The sequence below is a fragment of the Bufo bufo genome, chromosome 1 (genome assembly GCF_905171765.1).
Source record: "Bufo bufo chromosome 1, aBufBuf1.1, whole genome shotgun sequence".
Classification (NCBI taxonomy): domain Eukaryota; kingdom Metazoa; phylum Chordata; class Amphibia; order Anura; family Bufonidae; genus Bufo; species Bufo bufo.
Window position 1 is genome coordinate 480,412,875 of NC_053389.1, and position 14,886 is coordinate 480,427,760.

General features: G+C 38.3%; 1 protein-coding gene across 1 annotated transcript in view; it reads left to right on the forward strand.

Moving 5' to 3' along the window:
• Nucleotides 1-7,544, forward strand: part of MYRFL (myelin regulatory factor like) — a 180,736-nt gene extending 173,192 nt beyond the window's left edge. The window contains exons 25-26 of the mRNA XM_040413445.1: nt 775-849; nt 7,455-7,544. Coding sequence (XP_040269379.1) covers nt 775-849; nt 7,455-7,544 — 165 coding nt within the window. The remainder of the gene's footprint in view (nt 1-774; nt 850-7,454) is intronic.
• The last annotated feature ends 7,342 nt before the right edge of the window (nt 7,545-14,886 follow it).

Sequence of the window (14,886 nt, forward strand, 5' to 3'; positions counted from 1 at the left end):
GACCAATTGAATCGACCGTAGTTTATAGATAAATGTAAGTTCCACTTTAACTTTTGTTCTGAGACATGTATTAAGAATGTATGTCAATGTACCTCTTTTCCTGTTAATAAACAAGTTTAAAAAAAGAAAAAGACCCTGGTGGTAAGTGATTGACTCCAAAGGCAGCTCCAAAAGTTTTTTTTTTTTTTGTTTCCTGGACCTTTGGGGCCCACTATAGTTTTACAGCCTAGGACCACAGAAACATCCTCTGGTACTCTAGGGGTACATTCCAGTGTTGTTACATCCCATATAATATGCTCTTGTCTGAAAGAGCATTGTTTTTTTTTTTTTTTGTGGGAAGAGCAGATACATTGAAGGTGATATCTAGATATATTGTGTTTGCTTGAATGGCACTTTTGTAGCCAAATGAGAAGATTGAGCCACATATATACGCAATATATCCATACAAGCTGTACTAGAAAAGCAATTTAATGGATTTGGCTGCTAAGAGAGATACTAAAATGATGACTTAGTTTGGAAATAAGTTATTTATTTCATTTCAGTGATCTGTGCATATAAAGAACACTACTGAAAGAAACCGATGTCTCTGATTTTGTGTATTTTCTTTTTTTGAGTGATATAATATGCAAATGTCTACATGTATCTCTCTTAGCAGCCAAATGCTCCCATTAAGTGCCATAATATGATTAAAATGTCATGTTATAGGTTTAAAATTGTATGTATTCCTAATAGAATGTGAACTAATTGACTCAATTGTTTTATGGTGTCATCTAGGGTCTCCAGCATCACTGGATTCTCCCAGTAGCTAGGCTGTTTGACAGTGAATACCATTTCCGTGTAGCGATACCGGTGAGTTCATATCAAATCATATAATCTATTCTGCAATAATTTGGTTGTAATTTTGTTTTCCTTGATGTTACCATGTTGCCTAGGTAGAATTCCAGAATTTGGAAAACATAAATAACAAAGTACAGAGCAGAACAGAACACAACATTTTTGGAATCTACAATTTTGGCAATTCAGTTTTACTTCTGACTTTATAAACTTTTATTGTCATGATGGCAGTCTGTGCCCATGGCTGCCTCTTTCCTTCCAGTGGGCATGAATGCCTTTACATTTACCTTTTCTTCTCTGATGTCCCTTCAGCAGTCTATCTCCACAAGAGTCCTTCTGTTCCTTCACAGAACGTACGGCTGCCAAAGCAGTGCAACTCTGTTTACTCCATGCAGGCTGAGGCTTGTTCTAATAATAATAATAATCTTTATTTATATAGCGCCAACATATTCCACAGCACTTTACAATTCAGTGGTTCATGTATAAACAGTCATAAATAACATAGCAACAGACAAGTCAATAATTAGAGCAAGAGGAATGAGGGCCCTGCTCGCAAGAGCTTACAATCTATGAGGGGAAAGGGGTGCTTGTTTTGTACAATGGTCCAGCCATCTTGGGAAAATAGGGGAGTAGATAGAAAGCTGCATGAGCCAGTCACCAGACGATATCTGCAGTCCTTTTGGGTTCATGGCTGCGGTGGAGAGTATGGTGGAGGATCAGGTACAGGAAATTATAAAAAAATGGGAGAGGAGTTAGATTAGGGGATGTAATAAGCCACCCTAAAAAGATGTGTTTTTAGGGAACGCCTAAGACTGTGTATGTTGTAATTTAACCTAATTTCTTGGGGTAGGGCATTCCAGAGAACCGTTGCAGCTCAGGAGAAGTCTTGGAGCCAGGAGTGAGAGGTTCGGTTTATGGTGGATGTCAGTCATAAATCGTTTGCAGAGCGTAGAGCATGGGTAGGGTGGTAGACAAGAGATGTATGGGGGTGCAGTACTGTAGAGAGCTTTGTAGGTGAGAACAAGCAGTTTAAATTGGAGTCTATACTGTGTGGGCAATCAGTGCAATGACTGGCACAGAGTGGCAACATCGGAGTAGTGGTTAGACAGATAGGTGACCAGCGAATGATACACTGAAAGAGCAGTCAGAAAGATATGAAGAAAACCAGGAGAGGACAGTGTCCTTTAGGCTGAAATATTGTAGCATGGTAAGTAGTAGATGGTGGTCTATAATGTTGATCGTGAATATTCTAATCGCAAATTTTTATCGCGAATATTGGCACTTCAAGAATTTGTGAATATTGTGCTATATCTTCGTAATCGCGAATATACAAGATTTTTTTTCATCAGTACCCATGATCCCTCACTGCTACTTGCTTGTGGGCCAATGACTAGGCTGCAATATCTTTGAATTTAGGAGTAGTGTTGATCGCAAATTTTCGTATCTCAAATTTTTCGATTGCCGATTTTCGCATTCAGGAAAATAATGACTGGAGATCACGAATTCTTGAATTCACGAATATTTGCCTAAATATTCGTGAAATATCGCGAATATTGCCCCTGCCGCTCATCACTGGTGGTCTATAGTGTCAAAAGCTGCAGCGAGGTCAAGGAGAATGAGCAGAGAGTAGTCACCATTGCAGCTTGCTGTCAGGAGGTCATTTTATCACTTTGGTAAGGGGAGTTTCTTTAGAATGTAGGGTGCGGAAAACAGATTTTAATGGATCAAGGAGAGTGAGCAGATAGATGGATGAGGCAAGAGCAGACCAGACACTCCAGGAGTTTAGAGATGAAGGGCAGATTTGAGACTGGTCTGTAGTTCGTTGTGCAGGATGGGTCAAGAGAAGGTTTTTTTAAATTAATGGACTAATTATAGAGTGTTTGAAGGAGGAGGGAAAGATACCAGAAGAGAGAGGGAGAGGTTGAAGATTTTTGTTAGGTGAGTGGTGACAGCCGGAAAGAGAGACTGGAGTAGGTTTCTACTTTCTTCATGGAATTTACTGTAGATATGGGAATATCTCTTTAATTCTATGAATGTGTAAAGCAGCTCTGTATCAGAAAAAATAAATTATGAATTAATCAGTACCGAGTTTTGGACATATTTAGAAAAACAAAATAGTGTTCAATGGTGGACATTTATGTTACGTTAAACACATCTGTGACATTGTGATAAGTGAAATCAATGAGCAGCAACCCTATATAGTTTATCTTCCAACCTCATTAAACATCCTTAACTATCCTAGAAATTAGAAATAGAAGAAAGACAGGAGGCAGCGCCTCATGTGTGGTGTTGTATAGTAAAATAATAAAAAATTTGTAAGAGCTCTTACCAGAAGATGTTGTGAGAAGTCACAACACCTATACGAAGCTTGTGATGATTTTCCCGATCAGCGTGCGGGCTGCCTTACACTCCCCAAAAATCGCCCACCAGTTCACACAGTACTTCAGACCCATTTCTGGAAAAAGAAGACTCGAACACGAGGTTGTAGGGGAGGTATCCAAAAAAGGAGAATCGTCCAAAGACTAGAGATAATTAAATCTGAATCTCTTTCTACTGTAAAAATCTTTAATCTCTCTTCTCATATATTGACTGCAGCAGAAACCAAGTTACTTGAGAAAGGATTATCCTTCTGCCCATTTAATACTGTAAATCCTTTTGAGCTGTTTTTGGATATACAAAAATTTAGGCGAAACCTTACAATTAAAAGGCATTTTGAGGTTGAAAATATCAAACTTCCTCCAAAGAAAAAAAATAGACCAATAGACGGAATTATCCACATTCACACATCAAGATGTTAGACCAAAGTCTAATTTTTTTCCCCTTCAAAGTCAGGGACATCATATCCCCACTTTTTTTTTTTGATCTTATATCTTCTGATATTAAAACAATGACTTCTGTACCAATTATGCCAAATAGAAAAGAAAATCTTAGCAAACCCCAAAAAAATGCGCTAAAAAAACTGCCAATGAAAATATGATTGTTCGCCCAGCAGACAAAGGGGGTGGGATAGTATCCAAGACTTTGTTGATTATGAGAAGGAAGCACTAAATATCCTCAATGATACAGTTTATTATGAAAAAGTGTAAAAAAAAAAACTTTCCAGGTATAAACAAAGATCTCACGAAAATAATAAAGGATGCCCATGATAGAAATTATATAAAGAATGCCTAGAGCCCCCTGCACCCCCTATTTCTATCACCTCCCAAAAATACACAAAAATGGAAAATATCCGCCTGGCAGACCAATTGTGTCAAATACAAAATGCGCTACAAGTAATCTTTCACATTATCTGGATCTATTCCTGCAACCCTATGTACGCACATTACCCAGTTACCTTCACGATTCTACTCAGCTAATTCGGGAATTAGAAGACATCACTTGGAAAGATTCATATGCATTATTCACCATGGACGTTACAGCCCTATATTCCAACATTCAACATGATTTGGGCATACAGTGTGTAAAAACCGTCCTAGAGGGAGATCCCACTTTGAAACCACCCCAAGTAAATTTTCTTCTAGATAGTCTGTGCTTCATTTTAGAGAACAATTTCTTTATCTACAATAGCGTAACATACCATCAACACAGGGGTACCGCCATGGGTACGAAAGTGGCGCCGTCCTTTGCGAATCTTTTTATGGGGGAGTTTGAAAGGCTATACATTCAAAACACCGTACCCCCTATTCAACAACTCGTGTACTTCAAAAGGTATATTGATGATATCTTTATCATATGGGATGGCGATAAAAACACCGCTTTACAATTCTGCAATACTATAAGTAATACAGGTTGGGGAATTAATTTCACCCCAAAATACAGCAGAAGCGAGATCGAATTTTTTGATATTATTATCTCCACCGAAAATAACCAAATTGGCCACTAAAACATATTTTAAATCTATTGATACAAATAGCTATATTCATTTTTCGAGTTTTCATAACAAAAAATGGTTGGAAAACATCCCATATAGTCAATACAAACGGATCCAACGAAATTGTACCCTTGATAGCGATTTTAAAAATCAGGCAAAAATTCTTGAAAGAAGGTTTATTGAGAAAGGCTATCCGAGGAAACTTATAAAAAACACCTATGGCAGAACCACTATGGACACACAAGAAACCTGTCTACAACCCACAAAAAGACAAGGGACACATACAGAAATGAATATAAATTTTGTCACACAGTTTAATACATCCAACAACGATATATGCACAATCTTTTCGAAACATTGGCATATCCTATTACAGGATCCATACCTTGCCAAATATTTGCCCCCCAAGCCTAGAATGATCTATAGGAGAGCCCCGACGATTAAGAACTTCCTCGCTCCTAGCAAGCCGAAACACAAAAAAGTTAGTTCAGATGGCCCACACTTACCCCCTAAAAAAATAGGCAGTTACAAATGTGGAAAAAGTCTGGGCCTATGCTTTAAGGTTAACCAATAAATGCACATACTTCTCGTCAAATAAAAATGGGACTACCTTTGCGATAAAGCATCACCTAACGTGTCAATCCAGCTATGTAATTTATCTAATTGAGTGTAGCTGCGGGCTTCAATATGTAGGCCGCACAACTTAGGAGTTACACTGTAGGCTAAACCAGCATAGGCACAATATCCAAAAGCATTACCAAAAACATAGCCTCTCCAGACATTGTGCCTCTACATCAGAGAGAGAGAAACACCCAATCAAGATCACACCAATCGATTACATACCAGAAAACCCATATAATCGGTTTAGTACCCTCCAGCGACGAGAAGTCTACTGGTTGTACCAATTAGATACCCTTGCGCCACAAGGGTTAAATGAAATAAATGAGACCATCTTCTAGGGTAATCTATTTCTCCTCCTTTCCCCCTTATTTTTTTTTTAAAACCCTTTTTTTGAAAAAAAAATTATTAAACATGTTTTCACTAATAACTAATATCCAGTGATATTTCACCAAATGGGATTCCACCAAGAATAATTTTTATATTCACGTAATGGACTTACTCACCAAAATATTTTATGATATTATATTTATTTCCTTCCCTGATTGTTCTTTGAAAATCCGGCCCATCTATTTTTCTTCAGTCTTTAACTGCCAATACTATTCTTATATAGCACACACTTGCAGTTCTACATTACTGCCCAAATAACTTTGTTAGTTACATTTATGAAACTGTGTCTATGATAATAATTGATACAGTTTCATAATAAAAACACATCACTACATTATATTGATACTTACTACCTTCTGGACTTGGAGAGGATAATGTTCTGTGCTTTTTCTTCTTCCCCTTTTTTTAAACAAATCAGTTTTCCAACATTTACTTATATGAAAAATCACCCAACTAAATAAAACCACTATACTCTAACTGGATTTTATACTCTGGTGTATTTCCCAGATATGCGATTAGGAAACGAATACACCTTCTGATATTGATAGCGCACAGTAATTTTATATATATATATATATATATATATATATATTATATATATATATATATATATACACACACACACACACACATTTTTTGTTTTTTTATTTCTATTTTTTAATTTTGAAACAAACGATTCTTTGACTCAGAATATAGAATAAAATAAATTAATGTAACCACCATACTTTAAACCACCCGTTGCCCGCTCCCTGTAAAAAAAAACTAGTATGAGATCTACACACCCGCAAACAACCTAAAATGCGGTCAATCCTATTACATTAGCACTGCCATATCTCACAGCACACTCTACAATAAATATCTTCTAAAAGAAACCAGTTCTATTACTAAATAGGTCCGTAAGGACCTTGAATGCCTGATGACGTTTTTTCATTGTCTGTGATACACGCCCATCCCCCGCCCCTTTCCCTCCCTCTGCTCCACCTTCCCTGGGTCTCACGTGCCATTTTTGAGTTTAAATAACCGCTATATGTGAATGCTGCTTCATGTTGTATATTGCCCTGATGAAGGGGGCTCTCCGCCCTGAAACGCGTCAACTGTAAATAAAAAGTATTGTGTTACCAATACTTATCGGTTTTCGACTCCTGCTGACAGCGCCATCCTAAAGGTTCAGTTTCTTTCTTCTTCTGCATCGAGAAATTAGAAATAAATATTTATCAGGCATTGGGATTATTTTAAAATCGACTTTAGACCTCTGATTCTTAAGGACTGTAAAAAGTATTTCTGTTCAAAGCTCTACTATTTTCCACCCCCCAGCCCCCCCTAAATTGAAAGCAAGAAGATTGTCATATTGTAAATCTTTATTGGTGGACTCCTTGGTTCAGTCCTTGCTACCTTCCTTCCTACCATCTCTCTACAGATTACAATGTTAGTTAGTTGCTTCTATTAATCAAACACTTGTACCATCACTGTGCAAAATGTCCTAGAAGGGCTATAGTGAAGGTTCTCTTTTTACTGTGTTTACAAATATGCATTGATTACAGGTCCTTGAGCAGCTCTGCTTAGATGAAAAACTAAATTATTCAAAATGTTATTTTAACTGTTAAAATAGCAAACATTATGTTACTTATTGGCTGTTTGTAGCTTTTTGTTTAAGTAACATCTCGAACTGCAATATGTTGCCTCCTGGCAGCTGTCAATGTTTATTTTTAAGCTAATGATAATTTGTTTATTTTCTTTCTAGGATCTTGCAAACTGCTCAACAGATTCACACTTTGCTGGAATCCGATACACAGACTATTTCTTTTATTTTTATCGGGAATGTAATTTTTGATGTTACATTATTTTAATACGGAGCATGAACCTTCCAATTGTATATATGACAAGTACCACTGTTTCTTCAGGTGCAGTCTAGTGTATTTTAGCACTCGGACCACATGATATTCCAAAATGTACAAGATGGTATTCACAGGTCTACAGCGCCTCAGTATATACTATATCTATCATCTATATTAGGGCTCATGCACACGACCGTAGCCATTTTTGCAGTCTGCAAATGGTGGATCTGCAAAACATGGATACTGGCCGTGTGCATACCACATTTTGCGAAATGGAACGTCCGGCCCATAATAGAACAGTCCTATCCTTGTCTGTATTGCGGACAAGAATAGGACATGTTCTATATTTTTGCAGATGAAACCGAATGGACATACGGATGCGGACAGCACACTAAAGTGCATGGGTCCGCATCCGACCCGCAAAAAATGCGGATCAAAAGCGGACCCAAGATACGTTTGTGTACATGATGAGCCCTTAAGCTCAGGTTTGAACTGTCAGTTATGCACTGCAATGTGGTCAGTATTGTTCACAGTGATTCCTGAGAACTGAAGTTTTTTAAATTACTGATCCCTCTCATACAATTACTGTATTGGATTCTTTCAAAACTCTTTATTTAGTAGCAAAATTATATAGACAATCTGAACAATATTCAAATACAAAACACTTGTATCACAAGTTTGGATGAAAGCAGTATGCGGGGGGGGGGGGGCGAGGAAAGACCAGGAGAGGAGGGGAGGGGGGTTATATGGATATCAATTCTGCTTCCTACTGTATCGTATTCTTAACATTTCTTATAAGTTGAAGAATCATTGTTAAATATGTAGGTTAATTGCTCCTGGACTGGGTAAAGAGATTAAGCTGAATGTGAGATGAAAAACCAATCATGTAATTACGGATTCTGTTCATTCAGCTCATTCCTCATTGTGCAGTTTCTGTCTAAACAGTAAAATATTTTGTTGTATTTTGCTGTTTTTCCTTACATTGATTTGAATAGTGCACAGTCATGTCACGGCTTGTTACTGGACAATACGGTGGGTCTTCTGGTACAGTTCCTACTAATGTACTCAGGGACTGATTTCATATGTGTTTATGTACAGTAATGTATGGTATTTTATATTTGTGGTTTAAAATGAATTAGTAACACATTAATTGATGTCTAGCCGTACTGTATATCCAAATACCTCTGATTATATATATATTAATGTAAGTATTGAGGTATATTCCCTTAAAATTGTTGATTCTATGAGAAATTATCACTATACATATGGCATCCAAAAAGAGTCTGTTTGGCAGCACACGGTGGCCATGAGGCCTGAGGCAAGGAAGCCATACAGGCTCAATACACACTAATCTGCTGTGGATCAGACCTCCATTCGCATTGTGCATGCGCTGCTAACTAGAAGTCTTGTGGCTGAGCATTCCTGTTTACTGCCCTATGTCAGAAACTAGAAAAATTTAATTTGTCCATGTTCTGGCCATAAAAAACACAGACAAGTGTTTAAACTGACTGCATACTTATGAATTCCATGTGTGGTCTGTTTTTCACGCAGACCCATTAATTTGAATTAGTAAGTCTTGCAGGAAAATTAGACCAACATAGAACATGCTGCAAAAATTCCCCATGTGAATATACCCATTGATTTTAATGGGTCAGTGTTCAATCCAGGTGTGGTCCATTCTAAACTTGGACAGCATCCAAATGGAACGTAGCCTTAGGTGGCTTCTGGTTAAAGGGAGTCTGTCACCACTATATGACCATATACAGCACTTACATGACGCTGTAGCACACCTATACATGATTCTAATGGTACCTTTGTTATTTTCTTTAGACATCCAGAAGCAGGAAAAACTTTTATTTCATATGCAAATGAGCACTCGCAAGTGCCCAGGGGCGGCATTCAGTGTGTAGGTGCCCAGGCTGCTCTGCCTTTTTAACCGTTACTCCTCCCCCAGCCTCTTCCTTTGCCCGCCCTCCAATTCCCTTGTATCATCCCTAGGTACGGCCGAGATCCCACACCTGCGCACTGCTTCGCCGAGCCGGGGCATGCACACTGCAATGCCCATTTTGGGTACGGCATCAATTCAACTAGTGCGCATGCGCCAGCCGGCGAAGCAGTGCGCAGGCGCGGGATCTCGGCCGGACCTAGGGATGATACAAGGGAATAGGAGGGCGGGCAAAGGAAGAGGCTGGGGGAGGAGTAACGGTTAAACAGGCAGAGAAGCCTGGGCACCTACACACTGACCACCACCCCTGGGCACTTGCGAGCGCTCATTTGCATATGAAATAAACGTCGTTTTTCCTGCTTCTGGATGTCTAAAGAAAATAACAAAGGTACCATTAGAATCATGAAAAAAGAGAGATGGAAGGGGCACTCTCTACATATGGGATCACATGAAGAGTTTAGTGGGGTGACAGAGCCCTTTAAATTAACCCAATTGGAGGGAAATATATTTTATTTAGGAAGTACTACTAATAACTCTAAAATACAATTCCATAAATGACACAAAATAGAATAAAATACAGTTCCGTAAAAAAATATATTCACTACAGAGGATAAAGGGATATGTTGGGAGCAGTCCTCTAAGTGGTCCAATAGATCTAGCTACTCCTTTGGATTGAGTGTTTCAATACAGTTCCACAATACAGTTCCACTTTGTGGAACTGTATTGAAACACTCAATCCAAAGGAGTAGCTAGATCTGTTGGACCACTTAGAGGACTGCTCCCAGCATATCCCTTTATCCTCTGTAGTGAATATATTTTTTTACGACAAGTGCATTTTATTCTATTTTATGTCATTTATGGAATTGTATTTTAGAGTTATTAGTAGTACTTCCTAAATAAAATATATTTCCCTCCAATTGGGTTAATTCAACTCTTCATGTGATCCCATATGTAGAGAGTGCCCCTTCCATCTCTCTTTTTTCATATTCTGCAACACAGGCCTAGGGTGAGGCCTATAGAGGTGAGCACCTTGTATCTATAGCCGATTGGTGGGTGTAGCCGCTGTTTCCCATTTTTTACCATTAGAATCATGTATAGGGGTGCTACAGCACCATATAAGTGCTGTATATGGTCATATAGTGGTGACAGACTCCCTTTAACAATGTTGGATTTTAGCAAGCCCTACATATTACTAGTGTTGATCACGAATATTCGAATTTTTATCGCGAATATAGGTACTTCGAAAATTCACAAATATTTCGAATATAGTTATATATATTCGCAATTTCGAATATTCGAAATTCCCCCCCCCCCCTTTTTTTTTTTTTTTTTTTTATTCGATTTTTATTTTAATCAGTACACATGATCCCTCCCTGCTTCTAGCTTGTGGGCCAATAAGAAGGCTGCAATATACTTGACTTTAGGAGTAGTAGTGTTAGCCAATTTTGCTCTATATTAGTTTTTTTCGAATATTCGCTATATTGCTATATATTCTTGTTTTAGAATATTACGAATATTCGAAAAAACTAAGTTATAGCAATATAGCGAATATTCGAAAAAAATCGAATATAGAGCAATTTAGCTAATATAGTGCTATAATCTTCTTTGTATAATAGTTGTAAGTTGAAAATTCGCATATTACACAATCATTACCTTGCCGATTTTTTCAAGTAAAAAAAAAAAAATCGTGAATTTTTGCATTTTTGCCGAATATTCTATAAAATATTTGCGAAATGTCGCAAATTCGAATATGACCCCTGCCGCTCATCACTACATATTACATTGTTGACGGGCCCAATAATCTAATATGTATGGACAGGTTACATTTAATAAGACTACTTTCACACTAGCGTTTTGGCTTTCTGTTTGTGAGATCTGTTCAGGACTCTCACAAGCGGTCCAAAACGGATCAGTTTTGCCCTAATGCATGGAATGGAAAAGGATCAGCTCATAATGCATCAGTTTGCCTCCGTTCAGTCACCATTCCAAAAGGATCCATCCTGGCACATAATGCAAGTCAAAGTCGACGGATCCCATTTGACTTTCAATGGTGTTCAAGACGGATCCATCATGGCTCTAGAAGACATAATACAACTGGATCCGTTCATGACAGATGCATGCGGTTGTATTATTGTAACGGAAGCGTTTTTGCAGATCCATGACGGATCCGTGTAAAAGTAGCCTAACACTGTTGCTAGAAAAGGGTTTTTTGCTTAGGGTCTGCCTACAACCTTATTCTAGCTCTAAGGCCCCTTTCACACGAGCGAGTATTCCGCGCGGATGCGATTCGGGAGGTGAACGCATTGCACCCGCACTGAATACCGACCCATTCATTTCTATGAAGTGAATGGGGTTGCGTGAAAATCGCAAGCATCCGCAAGCAAGTGCGGATGCGGTGCGATTTTCACGCATGGTTGCTAGGTGACAGTCTATTCACTGTATTATTTTCCCTTATAACATGGTTATAAGGGAAAATAATAGCATTCTGAATGCAGAATGCTTAGTAGGTGATCAATTGAGGGTTAAAAAAAAAAAATAAAATTAACTCACCTTCTCCTCTTGTTCGCGTAGTTCCCGGTCTCCTCTTTACTTCTTTAATGATGAACTACCGGCTAGGACCTGTGGTGACGTCAGATCACATGCTCCAATCACATGGTCCATCACCACGGTGATGTACCATGTGATTGGAGCATGTGATCTGACGTCACCAAAGGTCCTTTAGCCCACAGCTCATCATTAAAGAAGTAAAGAAGAGACCGGGAACTACGCGAACAAGAGTAGTTAATTTTTTAATTTTTTTTAACACTCAATTGATCACCTACTAAGCATTCTGTATTCAGAATGCTATTATTTTCCCTTATAACCATGTTATAAGGGAAAATAATAACATCTACACAACACCTAACCCAAGCCCGAACTTCTGTGAAGAAGTTCAGGTTTGGGTACCAAACATGCGCGATTTTTCTCACGCGAGTGCAAAACGCATTACAATGTTTTGCACTCGCGCGGAAAAATCGCGGGTGTTCCTGCAACGCTCCCGCACCTTTTCCCGCAACGCCCGTGTGAAAGAGGCCTAAGTCTAGCAACAATTTGATGACTGCCCATTTTAACACCGGGTAGGACAGTCAGATCAGATAGCACTGCAGTTTGCAGATGGTCAATGGTGCCCAAAAAAAACACGTTACAACAAGTCACATTTTTAGTTTTCCATACAAATTTAGATGTACAGTCATTTGTCACCCATCAAAATGAACAGAAGTAGTAACAGCTGATATGTTACCTTTGGATATTTTATCCAATCTTTCACCCAAGTGTTTTTCAGCAATACCGAAGATTCACATATAGTGTAATTTTGCTCCATGGATTTGTTTGCATGCGTTACATGCAGATATGGATGTGAACTCGCTGTAGATAAATCTGCATCAGGTTTGTTGCAAATCTGCATCAAAATACACACGTAAAAAATCTCCATGTGAATCCCCCCAGAATTTCATCTAATATGTATTAAACTGTTAATAGAGTTGTTTGGCTGGGATTTTCTTTTTTAAATATAAGGGTTAAAATCATGGCTTAAAAAAAAAATAAAGTTATGCTCACCTTTCCAATCCCTGGCCTCTTCTGTTCTAATGATTTTTAGGTCCATTGCCAGTAGTGACCTGCTTTCCGGCTGGATAACCCATTTAAGGCCAGTATCCATACCATGCCTTTCTTTTTGGGATACAGTGGATACTTGTGAAGGGTTTGTCATAATTGACATATGGTTTGCACAAACATATAAAATAAATGTATATTTAATCTATCCATATAAATGAGCAAATAAACTGACCATGATATACAAGCAATACATACATGACCGGATATGTAATGTCATCGACATTTATTCCCAATACAGTCTCCAAGATGTTTATAAATGAATATATGAATTAACCCCACACTGTGAATGTCCGGCACGAATGGGAAGTACTCATGGGAGTTGTCTGTAAGTGACAACTGACATGCTGCTGTAAAGTCAGTAGTTGGAGATTACAGAAATTTGACACCTTTTTTCCTCCCCCATTCCAATAGCCATAACTTGTTTAATTTTCTGTCAATATAGACATATGAAAGCTTATTTTTCTTTTGCGGGATAAGTTGTATTTTTTTAATGGCACTGTTTAATTTACTAAGTCTTGTATTGGAAAACAAGAAAAAAAATTCTCTGTGGTGTGAGAAAAAAAAAAAAAAATTTTGACAAGGTTTTGAGTTTTGATATTACGGTGTTCACTGTGCACTAAAAATGACATGACGCCTTTATTCTGCGGCTCAATACGATTACAGCGATACCAAATTTGTCTTTTTTTTTTTAATACTTTAAATACAAATAAAAGAAAAAAAAATCGCAAAAATGTCACTTTTTTATTGTAGATTTTTAATGCATGTCTGCAGTAAATCTTGTTGGCGCACAACACTATTGCATTTTTATCTCCTTAGTGGCATCATTCATTTTAGCCTTAAGGACCAATAATTTTTTCCCCCTTTGTGTTCTAGCAGTCATAACTTTAATTTTTTTCTTCTAAATTTTCATTTTGCGGGATTAGTTGTAGGTTTTTTTTTTAGGGGGAAAGGTTCAAAAACAGCAAATTTTATATTATTTTGTGGAATTTATTTATGACGTTCAGGCCTCATGCACACGACCGTTGTTGTGTTCCGTTCCGCAAAATGGGGTTCCGTTGTTCCGTGATCCGTTTTTGTTTCCGTGTGTCTTCCTTTATTTTTGGAGGATCACCAGACATGAAGGAAAGTAAAAAAAAAAATCTAAGGCAGGTTTGCCATGCAAATGATAGGAAAAAAACGGACGCGGACGACAATCTTGTGTGCCTCCGCGTTTTTTCACCGTCCTATTGACTTGAATGGGTCCGCGAACCGTTTTCCGTGAAAAAAAATAGGACAGGTTATATTTTTTTGACGGACTGGAACCACGGATCACGGACGACAAACGGTGCATTAGCCGAGTTTTCAACGGACCCATTGAAAGTCAATGGGTCCGCAGAAAATCACGAAAAATGGAACAACGGACACGGAATAAAACAACGGTCGTGTGCATGAGGCCTCACTGTGTGGTAAAAATAACATGATTTTATTATGTGGAATTTGGTATTGTCAGCTTTCAAACAAGATCAGTTGCATGTTTCTAGCTACTACCATTCAGGAGCATTCATCTAATGCAGCGAATCCCCCCCCACCCTCCACTTCTGCCAAAGCTGAGCTCCGCAGAACAGTTAAGTACTTTTCCCACTGCCAGAGCTGAGCTGGGGCAAACAGTTAGGTGGTTAAATACATTAAAAGGTATACTCATCTCATTGATACCCTGCCGCTCCCATTCCAAGGATGTCCAACCCCCTACCATTCTCCAC